Source organism: Pollachius pollachius (genome assembly GCF_949987615.1).
Source record: "Pollachius pollachius genome assembly, chromosome: 9".
NCBI lineage: Eukaryota > Metazoa > Chordata > Actinopteri > Gadiformes > Gadidae > Pollachius > Pollachius pollachius.
In genome coordinates this window covers 11334214-11354424 of record NC_136942.1, presented here as the reverse complement: position 1 = coordinate 11354424, position 20211 = coordinate 11334214, and the positions used below count along the sequence as shown (strand labels likewise).

General features: G+C 46.8%; 2 protein-coding genes across 2 annotated transcripts in view; both read right to left on the bottom strand.

The window, feature by feature from the left end:
* Nucleotides 1–1709: 1709 nt before the first annotated feature.
* Nucleotides 1710–4679, bottom strand: fezf1 (FEZ family zinc finger 1; the record flags this gene model as incomplete). The annotated part of the gene is made up of 4 exons (XM_079742810.1): nucleotides 1710–1951; nucleotides 2441–2573; nucleotides 3524–3658; nucleotides 3855–4679. 4 exons carry the CDS (start codon nucleotides 4677–4679, stop codon nucleotides 1710–1712), a joined length of 1335 nt encoding a protein of 444 aa, XP_079598936.1.
* A 3906-nt stretch (nucleotides 4680–8585) lies between these two features.
* The window catches only part of cadps2 (Ca++-dependent secretion activator 2), a 64076-nt gene continuing 52450 nt past the window's right edge, over nucleotides 8586–20211 (bottom strand). Inside the window, exons 20-27 of the mRNA XM_079743888.1 lie at nucleotides 18310–18465; nucleotides 17954–18101; nucleotides 17468–17482; nucleotides 15866–15940; nucleotides 15457–15540; nucleotides 12994–13101; nucleotides 10448–10552; nucleotides 8586–9449 (exon numbers count right to left, since the gene is read on the bottom strand). Coding sequence (XP_079600014.1) covers nucleotides 9270–9449; nucleotides 10448–10552; nucleotides 12994–13101; nucleotides 15457–15540; nucleotides 15866–15940; nucleotides 17468–17482; nucleotides 17954–18101; nucleotides 18310–18465 — 871 coding nt within the window. The 3' untranslated portion in view covers nucleotides 8586–9269. The remainder of the gene's footprint in view (nucleotides 9450–10447; nucleotides 10553–12993; nucleotides 13102–15456; nucleotides 15541–15865; nucleotides 15941–17467; nucleotides 17483–17953; nucleotides 18102–18309; nucleotides 18466–20211) is intronic.

The following is a 20211-nucleotide window of genomic DNA, read 5'->3' as shown; positions in this document are numbered from 1 at the left end:
CATACTGTATATAACATGTCGCACCTGCCTACCACAGTATCACATATATAACATGTCGCACCTGCCTACCACAGGATAACATATATATAACATGCCTCACCTGAAGGCCTTGTACCATGTAGGCCTACCACATTATTATAACATGTCTCATGGAGGCCCTGGAAGCCTTAGCCAATATGTTATACATTCATGATGTGTTATATCGATAACATGTATAATATGTATCAGCCCCAACCTCCCCCCCACCCACCCACCCCAGCGGTCCCATTCGGTCTCCTCCGCCGCGGTGTCACGCTCCATGACGTCCTGACAGCCGGTGTATCGTCTCATGGTCAGGACATCGCTTCACTTTCGTTGGATTTCTTTGTGCAGTTGATAGTAAAACTTGCAGAAGTGATCAGATGGTTGACCGTCAGGGACCTGGACGTGTTCAGGAGGGCCTCCTTCGGTCTGCTGCGGTCCACTCAGGGTATTATGGGATGGACTCCAATATTTCCTTTGGATCATTATCAGAGTATTTCACGGATCTCCAAATCGATGACATTCTCTGAAGTCCGAGAACCGGAAGTCCAAGGTCCAGACTAAATCAGACCTCCGTTCCTCATGTTGGTGTTCTCATCATAATAAAACACGAGCATTATGATTATTATGATAAAATACTAAAAAAAGATGACTATTACTATTATAAAACACGAACGTTATGATTATTATTGTTATTAGGCCTTTTATAAAAAACTAAAATTCTGATTCTGATTATTATAATAAAACGCAAACATTATGAAAATTATAATACAACATTAAAATTATGATTATTATAATAAAACACTAACGTTATGATTATTCTTCTGAAACAATAACATTACGATTATTATAATAAAACATTAACATGGTCATTATTATAAAATATTAACATTATGATCATTATAATGATTCCTAACATTTTGATTATTATAATACAACATTGACATGATTATTATTATGAATCCTAATAATTTGCATTGTAAATGTTATAAAAGGGTTAGAGTTCCAATATTAAGACCGTTTAATAAAGGAGGGGATGAAGGTAAACCAGGGCGGAGAATAAATACGAGTCGGACCGAGCCTCTGGTTGAGTTGGAAGCATGCGCTCTGTGTTATTTAAACGGGGTTAGTTGATTTGTTATTTATTTAAAAGTTCCCCATTAGTTCAATGGTGACTCCAACCTCCCAGGCGTCCACACGAGGGAGCAACACACCGCGAAACACACGGAGCCCGACCAGACAAGAACGGTACCAGACCAGACCGGAACCAGACCAGACCACCAGAGCAGACCCAACCAGAGCAGACCAAACCGGACTGGTTACGAGGACCCGGATCTCGTCATCAGAACATCATCCCGTGTTCACTGAGCAGTAATAACGACACGCGGTTTCATGATTTAAGGTTTAAGCATTTATTCAACCAGGCTGTGGACACACGTTGTGTAGTTCGGTCCTCAGACGGTCGGGTCTCCGGTGGACCCCCTTCTGCATCTCAGAGTACAACGGCGGAACCACTTCAATAAATAGGAGAACATTTCACAAGAATCCTGAGCTGGAGACCAGAACGAACCAATGAGGGGAGACCGCGGGGGTCCAGGTGACGTCACGGAGGTGGGGGCCCCAATCCCGCGGGGCCCCCGGGCGCTCTGCGTAAATATGTGTGATCTCGGGGTGGGGGATGGGGGGGCTCACTGCGTCTCTCCCGCGCTCTGCGGGGAGCCGGAAGACTCGTGCAGTTTCCGGATATGTTTTTTCAGGTCAAAGTTCCGGCAGAAGCCCTTGCCGCACGTGGGGCAGGTGAAGGGCTTCTTGTCGTTGTGCGTGTGCATGTGGAAGGTGAGGTTGTACACCTGGTGGAAGGCCTTGCTGCAGATGGAGCACTTGAACTGCTTCTCCCCGCTATGCGTCAGCTTGTGGTTCTTGTAGTTCCCTGCAGAACAGACCCGAGATCAGTAAAACAGACTTGAGTTCAGTAAAACAGATCCGAGTTCAGTGAGACAGACCTGAGACAACTCTACTAAAACCAGAAGGTCAAACTTAAATTCTAAAACCAGTAGATTCAGTCTAAATACTAAGACCTACCTTACCTCATAACCTAACCTATAAAATTATAATAGTCTTAATGCTAAAACCAGAAGGTAATTTAATCAAATCTAGAATGTTAGCATTTAGACGCTGGATTAGATAATGTTATTTTATGTTAGGTTCGGTTAGGTTAGGATCTGTTAGATTAGGTTTGATTAGATTAGGTGAGGTTAGGTTAGGTAAAATTAGGTCAGAGGGGTGTCTGTCCGGACCCCGGGTGAACGCACCTTTCTGGGGGAATTCTTTGGTTAGATTATGTTATGTTATGTTATGTTATGTTATGTTATGTTATGTTATGTCAAACGAGTGTCTGACGGACCCCTGGTGAACGCACCTTTCTGGTGGAATCCTTTCCCGCAGAACTCGCAGACGAAGGGCTTGTATCCCGCGTGGATGCGCGTGTGCGTGTTGAGCGTGGAGCTGCGGTTGAACGCCTTCCCGCACTGGTGGCATTTATGCGGTTTTTCCTACAGAGGAAAACACGCGTGAGCAGGTTTGAAATATCCTGACAATTTATTAGAGAGCAGAGATGAACCCTTTAAATACCACAATTATACAACTATCTAAACATTAGTAACATTTTTATGAATAAATAATAATAATACATATAGCCTATCCAACTACAAACAACCATCATCAACATAACATTAGTAATAAATAACAACAAATACTAATATACATCTCATTATAATAATACATCTTATTAATTTAATAGTACTTCTCATTATTATAATAAAAAGCTAATTATTATATATATATAATATATATATTATATATAATATATATAATATTATTATAATAATACATCTTATTATAACAGAGTCTAAATACTATTATAATAATACATCATTTTATAATGACAATGCATCTTACTATTATAATAATACACTCATGTATTATTAATAGGCCTACATATAATTATTATAAATAATACGTCTCATTATTGTAATAACACATCTTATTATTATAATTATCTTATGATATGTATGACTAAAGAGGGACTCCTGATTGGCGGTTGATCAGAGTGACAGCAGAATTCTCTACAACTCGATGGTTCATTTCAGGTCATTTTAGTTCCGTGAATGAGTCTCGGAGGCCGCAGACGACAGACGGCCCACCGTGATGCCTCAGAGCCGGGGTCGGAGGCTACTGTCAGACACTCCGGTAACGGCTCTCTGACGGTTCTCTGACTGTTCTTTGACGGTTCTCTGACAGTTCTCTGACGGTCGTCTAACGGTTTTCTGACGGTTCTTTAAAGGTTCTCTAACAGTTCTTTATCGGTTCTCTAAAGGTTCTCTGACGGTTTGAAATATTGGACAGCAGAATTTATATCTCTAAACGTTCCGAGGATATATAAACTAATATAGATCTATTAAATATATATCTAAGTATATCTATATATTCTATAGATGTTTACCTGAGTGTGGATGATCTTGTGGCGGCAGAGCGTGCTCGCCTGCCGGAAGCCTTTCCCGCACACCTTGCAGACGAACGGACGCGCGCCGGTGTGCACGGGCATGTGGCGAGTGAGGTTGTAGTGGGCGTTGAACACCTGGACAGGTAAACACGGAATAAGAAGAACAGAGGGGTGTGTGTGTCCGTGTGTGCGTGTGATTCTATGTGTGTGTGTGTGTGTGTGTATGTATGTGTGTGTGTATGTGTGTGTGTGTGTGTGTGTGTGTGTGTGTGTGTGTGTGTGTGTGTGTGTGTGTGTGTGTGTGTGTGTGTGTGTGTGCGGGGGCCCTTACCTTCCCGCAGATTTCGCACGTGAACACTTTGGACTTCCCGCCGTTGGCGCACGAGCCCCCCCCGAGTTTGGCGGCGCCTTTGAGCATCTTGTCGGACAGCAGGTGCGCGCGGTGCAGCTGCAGTTCCTTGAAGCTCGCGTCTCCCGTTGCGTGACGCTCCGCTTTGCCCTTCTCCGCGAGGAAGGCTTTGTGGCGCGCGTGGTGCAGCGGCGCGTGGAAGAAGTAGGAGGCCATGGGGTGGAGGTTCACGAGCCCCGCGGGGGGGCCGGCCGAGGGGAGGGCAGGGGGCGGTGGGCCCGCGGGGGTCTCCCCGCAGTTAGACAGGTAGCACGCGGCGGTCGCGGCGGTGTCCCCCAACGCGTGGAACGACGACTGGTTGACAACGCGCGGCCGGAAGAGTTTGTACTGCCCCCCCCCTAGCTCGGGCTGCTCGTGCTTGTAGTTCAGCCCGACGCCGTGCAGGAAGTCGGCGGCGTGGCGCGCGGAGCCTTCGAAGGGTCCCGCGTGGTCCAGCCCCCCCGCGAGGTTCACCAGCTTGTGGCCCGCGTCGTACGCGAGCGGCACGAAGGGCAGCACGCAGTGCAACGCAGCGGACGGCGTCGCGTGCGGCGGCTTCCCGTCCCCCTTCCCCGCGTGCGCCGCGAACAGGTGGGGGAGGAACGGTATCGACCGCGCGGGTTCCGGGGTCTCCCGCGCCATAATCCGTTCGATCGAAAACGCGAGTGGCTTGCTGGAGGTGAGCGCGCGGCTGACTCCCGCTGGCGCGCGGGGCACCGCGGAGGGCGAGCCACCGAATATTCCCGCTGAGCGGCACAGCGCGTCCATGATTAGAGTCTCCTCCTCCGCTTCCTGTCGGCGCACCGCGAGCTATCCCGTTTACCGGCTCAGTGCCGCGCGGGGACGGACGTCATCTGGAGCGTGAGACCCGCGCGTCGAAGCGTCGAGTGGTCGAAGCCCCCCTCGCTGTTCTTGCGCGTCGAAGCGTCGAAGCCCCCCTCGCTGTTCCCGCGCGTCTACTTCTCCTCGCGCGTGCTGTGGCTGTTGCTGTTGTTGTCGTGGGACTAGCGGCACTTGACGGCGCGGCGGGAGCTCGCGGTCTTTAAGGAGGAAAGTTAAATGGATAATTGGTCAATTCCACTTCCACTCGTGACCGCGCAAGCCGCTGCGATGGGTCGCGGAGGAAGAGGAGGAGGAGGTGGAGGTGGAGGAGGTGGAGGTGGAGGAGGTGGAGGAGGAGGTCCTACAGGAGGAAGAGGAGCGAGACACTTCTTGTTCCACTGGAAGGCATTTGGAGAATCCAGGGTCCCCTCGCGACTCCGTGCGGTTTTATTTTAAATCGCGCGACAAGACAGACGCCCAGCAGGGGGGGGGATGTGGAGGGGGGGGGGGGGGGGTCAGCGCGCGACATCAGATCGAGAGGTTGATTCTTCGAGACGAACCAAAGCGGTCCGAGCGCTTCCTTTACGCACCGCGCGTAAACCAACGAAATAAAGAGAAAGATTACGTTGTTTTAACCACCAATCACAGCTGATCTTATCGGATAACACACACACACACACACACACACACACACACACACACACACACACACACACACACACACACACACACACCAGCTCTCCGCGAGGCCTTATTATTTTTGATTAAATCGATAACCTGATCATAGAGTTTAATTCATATCGACACTCTGTGATGGAGAGCTGTGCACGCGCCTGCAGTGAGGCTGTCAGAGAGGAGCGAGCGTTCCTCTTCCTCCTCTCGAGCTGAGGAGATCAGAGAGTCCCGCCGGCCCGCCGGGAGAGAAGATGTCGTCTCGAGCCAATAAGAATCAGAGCAGGCCTCGAGCGGAGTTAAGGTAGGCCGTCCTACTGCCACGCGCCGCGCGCGCCGCCGAACTTATCATTTGTTGGAATTGAATTAGGAATTAAAATAAATATAATTAATAAATAATAAATATCAGTGGAGTAATGGTTGAAATATTGTTAAATGAGTTAAATGAAAACAAAATTTCATAATAGCTATATATATTTAGATTATGAATAATAATACAAATAGGCTAATAATTATTGCAATTATTGATGATGAGGAATGTCATATTAACTTATATTATCATCTATATATATTGTCCTATTATATTATTATCATACATTCGAATCATTATTCCACATTAAATATTCTATTCATATTAAGTGATTAGTATTAATATTACTGTAATCAGCAGTATTGGTGACATTATATCGCAGACAGCATGTCGTGATAAAGTGTGAGGACGGTTTGGCGCGTGTCCATGTCGACACGGCGATACAGAAATCCTTATGATAGCATTTATGCGTTTTTCCTAATTTAGTTAAATGTTCGATAAAATCATCTATAATATTATATTACGACATTACAATTTTTCTTGATATAATGACTATGATTTTATTATTTTAATTATTACTATAATATTTTAACAATATTGTTATTGGATTTACTTTCTGTATTATGACTATTCTATTTTATTATTATTAAATTCATGATGATTATCGCCTGTTATCCTCGTTATTATATGATATATAATATGATATTATCATCATTATTGTTATTAATGTGATATTATTATTATTATGACACAATGTTAGAATATAATCATCTTTATGGTACTGTAATTAATCTGATGTTATTATTATTATGACACTGTAGTATATTTATACTATTATTATTATGGTATTGTTATTAATGTGATATCATAGGACACAAAGATATTATATTACGAGTATGGACATAATCTGATATTATAATGACACTAAAATGTTATTATTATATGATGGGTATCGTTATTAATGTGAAATTATTATAACACTAAGATGTTATTATATGATGGGCATCGTTATTAATGTGATTAATATCATGACACTGAGATGTTATTATCAAGGTATTGTGGCCGTGTGATGCTATTATTATTATGACACTAAGATTTTATTATTATAGTGTTGTGTTGTTATTAATGTGATGTTTTAATTATTATTATGACACTAAGATGTTATTATTATATGATGGTCATGTTATTAATGTGATGTTATTATTACATTAAGATGTTATTATACGATTGTATTGTTATAAACGTGATATTATATGACACTAAGATATTATTATATGATGGTCTTGTTATTAATGTGATGTTTTTATTATTATTATGACACTAAGATGTTATTATTATATGAAGGCAATGTTATTAATGTGACGTTATTATAACACTATGTTATTATTACACTAAGATGTTATAATTATGACACTAAGATATTATTATTATGACACTAAGATGTTATTATTATGACACGAAGATGTTATTATGATGCTATGATATTATTCTTATATTAAGAGTAGGCCTATGTTATTATTATGACTGTCTTATTATTATTATCATATAACGGTACCGTACCGTGTGATATTATTATTATTATGACACTCAGATGTTATTATCGTATTACGGTATTGTCGCCGTGTGATTCTCCCGCCGTGGAGCGTTGGGAGGTAATTGGGTGTCAAGTGGTTTCTAATCAGAGCCTCTAAATGAGCAGGGCGCAGGACACGGGGCGGACACGGCGAGGCGCGTCTTCCGCGGGGCTCACATTCCCCCCCCTCCCGAAACCGCCCGCTCATCGCGGCCCGTCCCTCCTTTTGTCCACCGTTTGGGGGAGGATTAGCATGGGAGACGTCTTCAAAACCATCAGTCTAATGATTTGACTTCGCGTCTAAATCTCTTTAATTGCGCTCCAGCGCCTCGCTAATCCGCAGACCGCCACCCGCGCGCCAAACGGAAGAAATTTTGAAGAAATGAATCCATTAATAACTTGATTCATCACTCATTCATTCTAAGGTCGGGAACGAAACGTGCAGATTAAACCTGCTGTTGTTCTTTCTCCGGGACTTTAGGAATCAGAAGTTTGAATAATTAAAATAACGACGTTACTCCACATATCTGATGTGAACATTAAATAAGAGGTTATACAGCTCTGCTGACGGGCCGACTGGTGACGGTGTAAACCGTGCCAGTGTGGTCCTCTAACGGGACGTGGATGTGAACCGGGCCGGTATGACTCTAACGGGACGCGTTGCAATGCAGTAAACCCTTCATAAGTTTACGATCCGATCTGCGTTAATAAAGTACCCGAGTTCCGACTGAGGAAAACGGGTTCCTCTTTTAACACTTTCCTCTGTCAATTATCATCGACAAAATCATTTGAATCTGAACAGTAAAACAATTCTAAACTGCATTTTGCCTCGCATGTAAATATTTTTTGTACTAATAGCCTAACAGATTGCTTTATAAAGAATATTAATAATAGGCTACTGTTAAAAACACTGTAATAAATTAATACCTAAAATAAATGCATTCTGCTCATTCAAATAATTGATGCTGCTCCTTAGTAGATTGCTTATTTATAAATGATCTAGTAAAGAATCCAATATTAATACTACTAAATCCGATTTTTTTTGGCAGATTTTATTATATATAAGCATTTGATTGAATGTGTGATTGTGACTGTCTGCTTGTACTTCTGCGTTTGTGCATGCTTGTGTGTGTACACGTGCTTGTGAGTCTGTGTCTGTGTGTGCCTGTGCATGCATTCTGGTGTGTGTGTGTGTGTGTGTGTGTGTGTGTGTGTGTGTGTGTGTGTGTGTGTGTGTGTGTGTGTGTGAACACCATATGAGCACAAACCAGATCAGTTAAACAGCTTCAGCACGTGAAGTCTTTAGAACCACTTTAATTACGATTCGGATTCAATTAAAACATTTGACACACCTGAATAGACAGGAGAAAACGAGGCAGATATAGAATATACCAGAAGATCACATCCTGGGGAGGAGGGCTGACGGGGAGCAAGGGGAGACATCTTGAGTAACCGGGCAGAGAGCAGTTCAAACCTAAAGCACCACAACACTGATCTTCACTGGAGCACACACCGGCCTCCTATTGGCTAAAAGACTGAGGCCGCTTCCCATTTGGTAAAAGACAGGAAGTGTTCACAGAAACGTCAAGTAAAGAACGACACCAGGAACAGCTGACTCCTTAATATCTCCTAATTCTGGAGACGTGGGCCCCCAGGAGCCCCCAGTAGAGCCTCCGTAGTGGCCCACACACACACACACACACACACACACACACACACACACACACACACACACACACACACACACACACACACACACACACACACACACACACACACACACACAAACCCCTGGGGAGGGGGGCGCCTGCTGGGTAAAGGGTGCTGAGGAGGCGGGGCTTGAGGAGGAGGAGGAGGGAGGTGAGGAAAAGGAGGCGGGGGAATGGGGTGAGGAGGAGGATAGGGGGCGTGAGGAGGAGGCGTGGCAGGAGGAGGAGGCGGGGGGCGGGGCTTGAGGAGGAGGCGTGGCGTGAGGAGGCGGTCAGTCGTCCTCCTGGTCGCTGTCCCTCATGGAGACCCCCTGCAGGGCGTCCGGCCCCCCGGGGCAGCGGACCGCCAGCGTGGCCTCCTCCACCGTCAGGCGGCTCAGCAGCGTCTCGTAGCTGGGGGTCCTCAGCGCCACGTCCCCCACGCCCTGCAGCCGGAAGTCCCGGTACGTCTTCTGCACCCAGAGTCCGGCGTTACCACTTTGTTACTGCTCACCAACTCATGGTGTGTTCCAGATGCCTAGTAGACCGCCCGCACCAGTTGCAAAGTGGGAAATCAGCTTTTCTTGGGGCATTTCACGGAGGAACGCCCCCTTTTGGTCTGTCCCACTCAGGATTCTGAGAGTCCAGAGAGCGCACCGAGGCTGACCGTACCACTCGACAACAAAAATGTCTGCGCCCGTAATGAGGTTTATTTTCTTTGTATTTGTACTACTTTGGTCAATTTAAGTCGATTGTAAATGCTCTTACACAATTGATTACATTGCTGCTTTAATCCGGTCACCTATTTATGCATTGCACGGTCTTGCTGTGCGTGCAATACAATGTAAAGCTGTGTTGTTGGTTTTAGAGCCGGTTGGCTAAAGAGGCTAATGTAGCTAACAATAACAATGACTAGCCAATGACAAAGACAAACGGGAACTCTATAAGTGCTTCAAGCCAGGAAATGACGTCACATGAGCAACCCGTGCGGGAGGTGTACAAGGCATCTGGAACACACCTTCACTACAGCATATCTCATGGACCAGAGAAAAGTCGCTCAGGCGCAGTAGGGGTCAATGGTCATTTTGCTCTAGGGTGCCTAGTGCTAAGGGTTTTATCCCTCCCCTTAGGACTCTTAAGTGCTCTTTTATTTTTCCTTGTTTTTATTTGGTGTCTGGTAGTTTATGATCAGGTATCTGATCTATTGATCCATCTGTATATCACCTGATTCTTTCTTTATCTTCCTGTTATTCAGTTATTTCGGAAAATACAAACATGGAAAACAATTTATTAGAACGAGTTATTAGAATGTATTTTTCTATATATTTTTCTATATATATATATAAAGAGTCCAGCTTTTTATCGAACACCTTTAAATAAAGCTATGCTCATTCTGAGCTATGCTCACCTGTGTAGCTCATCTATATTCATGAGCATGTGGGCCAATGGGGCGGCGGCGGGAGACAGTTACCTTGACGATCCTGATGAGGGTCTTCAGCTGGTAGACGTGGAGCTGGAGGTCCATCCTGTCCGTCAGCCACACACACGCCGCCTTCACTGAGCTGCTGTACCATAGCTACACACACACACACACACACACACACACACACACACACACACACACGACAGAAGAAAGGTGTGTAAGTGCTGAACAATAAGGTTGTCCGCACTAAAGAACGTGAGCTCTGAAGGACGCCTGGTCCACAGTCAGCCTTAGGGCCTGTTGACAGGTATATATGTACACATGTTTTCTGAATTGATTGTTTTTTTAAAATTATTATATATACTGTATATATATAAGAAGAAAAAACATATATATATGCATGAATGGATGTAAATTCGGTTGGAAACCGCATATATCCTACAATAACTGTACTATGAAGTTAAAGGAAAAGTTGTGTGTGTGTGTGTGTGTGTGTGTGTGTGTGCGTGTGCATGTGACAGAGCTGCACACCGTCCCTCTGTCTGTGTGACACGGTCAGACAGACAGAGGGACACAGCTGCACACCGTCCCTCTGTCTGTGTGACACGGTCAGACAGACAGAGGGACACAGCTGCACACCGTCCCTCTGGTCAGACGGCGCAGGACGTCCGTCAGATCAGATCCCCCCCCTTCTCCCTCCTCCCCCCTCCATTATCTCACCTGAAGAGGAGAGCCTCAGGGAGGAGGGTATCTGACCCCCCCACATGAGAAGGAGGTCTGACCCCCCCTCTAGAGGAGGAGGTCTGTCGTCCCCCCTCCATGAGGAGGTCTGATCCCCCATCCATGAGGAGCAGGTCTGACCCCCCCCCCCCCCCCCCCCCCCTCCCCATGAGGAGGTCTGACCCCCCCCCATGAGGAGCAGAGTCTCAGGTGGACGTCTGCTCTGAGAGACAAACACATTCCTGGTCGGATCACACGGGTCTCCGGTTACAGGGCTGTTGTAATGGCGTCGTTGGGGCGTTGTCACGGAGCTGTGGCCGTGACCCCCTGGGGTGACGGCCCACCTGCCCTGGGACCACGCCCCTTCCTGGGACCACGCCCCCTCCTGAGTCAGAGGCTCTGGGTTCGATCCCCAACGTCCACAGTCTGCCCGCAGGCCTCCTCGCCGGACCTGCTCCTTAAGGACCTCTTTACTGCATCTGTCTGCCTGTCTCTCCGCCTGTCCATCTGTCTGTCTCTCCAGTAAGGCCCCTGTCGGTCTGAGATCTGGGAGTGCATTCAGCAGAATCATTTCAGCTCGGAGATTCCATCTCATCTCCTCTAAAGCGTCCAATGAGCTCCTAACTGGGGCCCCCGCCGTCGCCACGCGGCCCCGGCCCCCGAGCCCCTGAGACTCTCAGCGGAATGAAGACTCTTTATTGAACGCATTAGAGCCTGAGAGCAGACCGGCAGGAGGGAGGAGGAAGAGGAGGAGGAGGAGAGGAGAGGAGAGAGGAGAGCAGACCAGCTAGGAGACAGGAGGGAGGGAGGAAGAGAGGAGGAGAGGACACTCCTCTCCTCCTCTCTCTCCTCTCAGGAGGGAAGGAGAGGAGGAGAAAGGAAACAGATGAAGATGTATTTTTATATGTTTATATATTTAGCGCATGGAAGAAGATGTATTAAGGGGCGGGGCTTCAGGAGGTCAGGTGACTGAGATGTGTTCTCCTCCTCCTCTGATTGGGTGAAACCCCCGCTGAGTGCTTATACACAAACAAATAGAGGTGGACGCACACGCAAGCATGCACACACACTGCGCTGCACGCATGCATGGACACACACACAGCATGACACACAGATAGGTTAGATACACGCTGAGACACACACCTGCTGCTGCCTATCTCTCTCACTCAGACACACAAACACGCACACACACACACACACACACACACAACTCACATACACACACACACACACACACACACACACACACACACGCACACACACACACACAGACACACACACAACTCACACACACACACACACACACACACACGCCTGCTGCTTCTATCTCACTCAGTCTCCCTCTCACACTCTCTCTCTCTCACACACACACACACACGTACACGTGCATGTGTATATATCTTTATACATAAACCTATGTACATCTAACCATATGGATATATCTATATATAGATACACACACACTTGTATTAGTGGAGTGTGCATAAGTGTGTGTGCACGCGTTTCTGTACGTGTGTGCTAGTGTGTGTAGACTTTCTGTTCTCTGTGTGTGCGTGACTGTGTGAGTGTCAGCACCATTAGCTCCTCTCCCCCCTCCCTCCCCCTACAGGGAGGAGGTCATCGGCTCTGTGTGTCATCTTCAAACAAGCTTGGTTACCGTGGAAACACCATCACTACCATCAAAATCATCATCATCATCACAACTACCATCATCATCATCACCAACACCATCATCAACATCCTCCCTCGACCATCATCATCGTCATCATCATAAGCGTTGAATCCACATAGTGGCTCAAAAAGACAAAGCTGACCTCTGACCCTGAACGCCCCCCCCCCCCCAGGTGTTGATGTGTTTCAGGATCCATACTCACATCAAACACCTTCTGGGTGTAGAGCTCGTCACTGATTCGCTCCCGCAGGATGTCCTGGTTCTGACGCACGAATGAGATGTAGCCGTCAGCCAGGTCCAGACCGGGCTTCTGAAGGAGGGACACAGGTAGGGGCTCGGCTCACAGAGGAAGTACCACAGGAAATAGCTCAGCTGCGACAGGGCGTACCACAGCTCACACAGGAAGTACTTCAAGGCAGATGGGAAGGACTTAGACTTAAACAGGAAGTACTTTGACAAAAACAGGAAGTTCCTTTCTCTACAGCCAAGATATAAGTCTGTACTTTTCACTATATATATATGAGTCTGTACCTCTATAGCTATGAGTCTGTACCTCTCTCTAGAGCTATGAGTCTGTACCGCTTTAGCTATGAGTCTGTATCTCTATAGCTATGAGTCTGTACCTTTCTCTCTAGCTATGAGCCTGTACCTCTATATCTATGAATCTGAACCTCTATAGCTATGAGTCTGTTCCTTCCTATAGCTATGAGTCTGTATCTCTTTAGCTATGAGTCTGTACCTCTATAGCTGTGAGTCTGTACCTCTATACCTATGAATCTTTACCTTACTTTATAGCTTTGAGTCTGTATCTCTATAGCTGAGTCTGTATTGCTTTAGCTATGAGTCTGTACCTCTATAGCCATGGTTCTGTACCTCTTTAGCTATGAGTCTTTACTTTACTTTATAGCTAGGAATCTGTACCTTTCAAGAGCTTTGAGTCTGTACATTTCTCGAGAGCTTTGAGTCTGTACCTCCATAGCTATGAGTCTGTACCTCTATAGCTATGAGTCTGTACATTTATAGCTTTGAGTCTGTACCTTTCTAGATACACTCTTCCATTCAAAACAGCTTCAATGGCATGAAACAAATATCTACATGTCATAGCATATCCTAAATTAAACAAAGGATAAATACTTTAATAAAGTATTTTGGATAATCAAAGACTTTAATAAGACAAAAGAGAAATTGATTTCTCTCTGGTCTTAATCCTTTGTTCGTGTGGACGTCTCCAGCAGAACTAAGTTAAAGTGTCACATTAATCACACCTTAGCACGCAACAGAGGCTGGAGGTGTGTGTGTCTGTGTGTTTGTGTGTATGTGTGGGGGATTAAAGCGGCTGTAAAGGTGAGGTTGTCTGGTTTAGCGAGGTGAGAGAGGGAGATAATTACAGCTACACCTACATCCTGTTACCCCATTCTCCCGCTGGCCAGGTGTGTGTGTGTGTGTGTGTGTGTGTGTGTGTGTGTGTGTGTGTGTGTGTGTGTGTGTGTGTGTGTGTGTGTGTGTGTGTGTGAGGTCTTAACAAAGAGTTTGTGTTTCGTTCCCCACCTGTTAGAGAGGCTTACCTTTAGAAATACCTGTACTACATAAAGTACGACATAAAGTACTACCTGAAGTACTTCAACTAGCTCTGAGACCTTCTTAAATTCTGGGTGAATTAACTGTACTCCCAAAAGCTCAACAACCTGGTCTGTATCTGTAAGTGCCTGGGTTTATATTACTACATGGAGTAGTGTTATATATATATCCACCCAGTATCATGGATTAATATACAGCGTTGTGACATATACGCAGTATAATGTATTAATATACAAAGTGTAATGTTGTGTTATATATACACAGTATTAAGTAGTAATATTCACAGCGTTATGATATATCGCAATATTATGTGGTAATATACACACAATATATGCAGTTTAATGATAAATGATTCAGTATGATAGTACTATTATCTGATAGAGCGATATGAAAGGATGTGGATATGAAAATATTATGGTCTGTCGTCTGCAGGATATGGGTCACAAACTACAGCAGTAGGGCTTTCACCATGGAAACAAAACGTCTGGAGGTAAACAACAACAACAATACAAACATCTGTAGTCAAACAACAACCACAAGACAAACATCTGGAATCCAACAACAAACAACGTCAACCAGTGACATCACAGCATCGTAACAGTGACATTGTCAGAGTGACCTCGTCAGAGTGACATCGTCAGAGTGACATCATCAGAGTGACATCATCAGAGTGACCTCGTCGGAGTGACATCGTCAGATTGACATCACGGTGACAGGGATGTCAGGTGGCTCAACGCTACGATCAGACATCAGATTATCTGATAAAACAATAAAACATTAGTTTATACAGACGAGAGACGAGAGAAGAGTGCGTGGAAACACTCACGGGAACCTCCACATACTTGGCAGCAGTTTTAGTCTTGGAGAAATAGGAGAAGGAGGAGGACGGGGGGAAGGATGGGGGAGAGGATAAGGAGGAAGAGGATGGGGGAGAGGAAAAGGAGGAGGAGGAGATGGCATTAAACTCAGAGCAGATCAGGTTTCCATAATCATATGTTGCTTTTCTCCTGAACACTGAAAGGAACAGCTCGGCATTCTGGGGGTGGAGGGGGCGTGGCCAGACAGGGCGTGGCTTTAGCAGACTTACCGTGAAGGAGAGAATGGAGGAGAAGAGCGTTCCCTCATCGTATCTTGAGAGCTTGCTGAGCACCACCTCCAATACTGCACAGAGCTGGAGGAGGAGAGGGGAGGGGAGAGAGAAGGAGGGGGGAGGGGAGAGAGGAGATGGGGGGAGGGGAGAGAGGAGGGAGGGGAGGGGAGAGAGGAGGAGGGGGGAGGGGAGAGAGGAGGGAGGGGGGGGGGAGAGAGGAGGGAGGGGGGAGGGGAGAGAGGAGAGGAGGAAAGAGGAGAGAGATAGGAGAGAGAAAGAAGAGAAGGGAAGAGAGGAGGAGAGAGGATTGGCGGAGAGAGGAGAGGGGAGTGGGAAAGGAGACAGAGTTGGCACCTCCTCTTCCTGCTCCTCGCTACAACATGCGGTGGGTTGTGACTTGTGTTACCTTGGTAACGAGCGAGGACACCATGTCTGCCACCGCCTCGTCTATCAGGACGTCCACCCTGGTGTGGTACTGCTGCTACACTCACACACACACACACACACACACACACACACACACACTTGGAGTTGTGTGTGTGTGTGTGTGTGTGGGCAAGCATATGGCATGGGGGGTTGAGGTACTGTTATATATATATAATTAAACACACATGGCAGTGCACAGCCCTGATGAGTGTGCACAGCCTGACGAGCACGCACGGTGTGGCGAGCCTGCCTGGCCTGACGAGCGTGCACGGCGTTATGCTAACAGCAGCCCCGAGCGCCTGAATGGATTCCTGCAACGGCACTGGAATCTGAAGGGTTAGAGGAGCTGCCCCCCCCCCCCACCCCCTTAGTCCCATCTCCCTCCTCATGCCTCACCCCCCTGCATTCAATTAATCCCCCAACACCACCCTGGTATTCATGGCACCTCTCCCTAAAGGAGACACGGGAGAGAGAGGAAGAGAGAGAGGGAGAGAGAGAGAGCGAGAGAGAGAGAGAGAGAGACTCAATTTGTCCTCTTCAATGGGCTGCATAGCTCTCTCGCCCATCAGGAGGGAGGTCCGTCTCTGACTACAAAGCCCATTCAGGCCGTCTAAAGGACGACCAAATTAAAAAATTCGCCCAACAAAGCTGCAAGGATCGCCGCCTAACCGCAGGTCCAGGGGTCCCCCCCCTCCGACCCCCCCTCACATCCTGCCACAACCAAAATGGCCGCCTCCATTCAGAGCAAGGTTCCAGCCTCATTAACATGACATATGGGCAGCAAAACTCAAAAGAACAATTATTTCTTTTAAAAAGCATTTATTTGGTGGTAAGCTGCCAAATGCTGCTGGAGTCCAGGTATTCACTGCTCCCCGAGTAGAGGCCCCTCCTCCAACGGCCTTCACACAAAAAACACAGCCAATCACAGCCCTCCCTGGGTCCATCCCAAACAGGGTTCAGAACCCCAATCTAGAAACACTCCCCCCCATCCCATCGGCCCCTCCCCCCCGCGCCGTCACCCCGCCCCCACTACCTGATGCTACTAACCTGCTGAGGCTCCAGAATACTGCTGTCAAGTACAGACTGGAAACATGCTCCCTCTCCCTCTCTCTCTCTCTCTCGCTCTCTCTCGCTCTCTCTCTCTCTCCCTCGCTCGCTCTCTCTCTCTCTCTCTCTCGCTCTCTCTCTCTCTCTCTCCCTCTCTCTCTCTCTCTCTCGCTCTTCTTCCTCTCTCTCTCTCTCTTTCTCTCTCTCTCTCTCTCTCTCTCTGGTTAGTGTGTAGGAGACTTGGTTAGTGTGTAGGGGACATGTCTAGGAGACATGGTTAATGTGTAGGAGACATGGTTAGTGTCTAGGAGACATGGTTAGTGTCTAGCAGACATGTTAAGTGTCTAGGACACATGTTTAGTCTGTAGGAGACATGTCTAGCGGACATGGTGAGTGTGTAGGAGACATGGTTAGTGTGTAGAAGACATTGTTAGTGTGTAGAAGACATTGTTAGTGTCTCGGAGACATGGAAAGTGGGTAGCGATATCTCTAGGAGACATGGTTAGGGTATAGGAGACATGTCTAGGAGACTCACCCATTGTTTGTCCGGCTGTCCGTCGAACAGGTGCATAAGAAAAGAGGAAGAGCAATGACGTCATCAGCATCGTCATCCTCAAAGTGGAGCCTCTATGCTAACAGAATGCTACCGCTAGCAGAATGCTATGGTAGCAGAATGCTACCATAGCAGAATTCTTCAGAATGATCAGTTTGTGTCGAGGCGTAAAAGGCAGAAGGAGCTTTTTATAACAATCTGCTGGTTACCACGGCGACCGTCATAATTAGAATCTGAGCAGGTAAACACACAGGTGCACAACATATACACACTAACACATACACACTTTAACTACATAACATAATCACTCTTTGACACATACACACTCTAAGTACACAACACACTTTAACTACACAACATATATACACACTGTAACATGTACACACTTAACTACACAACATATGCACACTAACACATACACACTCTAAGTACAAAACACACTTTAACGACACAACATCTCCAGCCCACCTGTCCGGGCCCCTGCAGCAGGCAGAGGGCGGGGCTGTGTGTGCGTGCCTGCAGCAGCACGTTGAACATGGTGACCAGAGAGGAGGGGACGCGGAGCTCCGGCCCCCGGCTGCTCCTCTGGAGGAGGGAGTCGAAGGCCGCCTTGGTCCTGCACACGCACACACATTATACACATGCACACACATTAAACACACGCACACAACACACACACACATTATACACACACGCACACACATTAAACACACACGCACAACACACACACACATTAAACACACACGCACAACACACACACACACACATACACAAACACTATATGTTTGTGTGTGTGTGTGTGTGTGTGTATGGTGACCTCTGACCTCCGGACGCAGGCCTCTGTCATGTCGCTGGCCATCAGCTTCAGCCTCTGCTCCAGATGTGCGGCGAACTCGGGCTCGGGCCAGTGGAGGTCCTGGATGAACATCTGGAGGGCCTCCAGCTTCCAGAACAGGTCGCCAGAGGTCACCGAGCCGTTGCTATGGAGACGGAGGAGGAGAGAGGACAATGCTAACTAGCGGGCTAGGAGGTGGACACACTGGGATGCTTACTAGCAGGCTAGGTGGTAGGACACACTGGGATGCTAACTAGTGTGCTAGGATGTAGGACACACTGGGATGCTAACTAGCGGGCTAGGAGTTACAACACATCCTGACGCTAACTAGACTCACTAGCTCGTAGTGAAGGGTCGGTCTCGAACGATTCGGTCAGAAAGAACGAATCCCGAAGGTGAACAACGAGAACTCATTCCCAAAACAAAAGAAGTGATTCTTTTTCTTTTTTTAAAACATATAACAAAAATATGGTAACGTAAATAAAATGTACAAACGAACAGAGCTTCGTCTCCCCGCGACCTTATATTGATTGAGTCTAAAACGTTCCCATTGATTCAGCCAATGAGAGCAGGTAGCAATCGCGTTGCCATGGCCCATGGATAAACAAATGATAAAGCAGCACAACACAAGTTAACTAACGATCGCTGTAGGCTTCAATATGATGCAAGCAATTTTTGTTTTCTTTTTATTTTGTTCTACAACACAATTGCATGATTTAATAAAGTATTGTTTTTACCTACCATTACGAGTCTCGTTTAGTCTAGTTGCTAACGTGCTTCACTGCTTATTAGCGCTACTTGGAAGACGCAATTTAATTCTTACTGCACCCCATTATGTATTAAGGACATTTATGAAAAAAAAGGCACGCATGTGCTTTATATATATGCTTAATATTTACACTTAACCTGGGTAATTTCGCCAGAACATTAGAAAGTAGTAGGCTACATGCATGTTGATTAACATTTATTCCATAATTCCGATTCCCTGGCAAATGACGTTAGAGACCATCTGACTTAACAAACAAATCAAACGAACGAATCGTGATAGTGAACGGAACTGAAAGAACTGATTCCCAGAAAATAATCGTTTTGCCCATCACTACTAGCTGGGGAAGATGATTTGTGATGTCACAACAGTATTTCTCTGAGTGAATGAGATGGAGAGGAGAGGTGGAGGCTGAGGGGGTGTAGCTGACAGAGGAGGAGGTGCAGTATGATGTAAGACATGTACAGACAGATGGAGGCCGGGTTGCTAGGAGACCGCACCAAGTGTACATGGGGGGGGGGGGGGGGGGGATTCTGCCTTTAAAAGACTGTTACCTTCCCTCATGTGTCCCCTCCCATCTTGTCTAATTAGTGAAGCTCTTCTTAATAACTCCCGTCCCCTTCTCCCTCTCCCCTCCCTCCCCCCTCTCCTCCCTTCTCCCTCTCCCCTCCCTCCCCCCTCTCCTCCCTTCTCCCTCTCCCCTCCCCCCCCCCCCCCAGGGCCCCACACCCGTCAGCTGGGTCACGCCCACATCTCTGAGTGTCAAACTACGCGTTGTCACGGCGACCGACGGCTTCCTCAACAGTCGATATAATGTCTGAATATATACATATTATACTATAATATATAATATACTATACTATAAACAATATTGTTTACAATGATATATAATACACAATACTTCTTAATAACTCCCGTCCCCTTCTCCCTCTCCCCTCCCTCCCCCCTCTCCTCCCTTCTCCCTCTCCCCTCCCCCCCCCCCCCCCCCCCCAGGGCCCCACACCCGTCAGCTGGGACACAGGAACACAAGATGGTTTGATCCTCGGCTCCTCACCACGGCAACAAACATCTGCTAACTCACACCTCCACCTCCCACTCCGACTGGATGGAGATGATGAGGCCGGA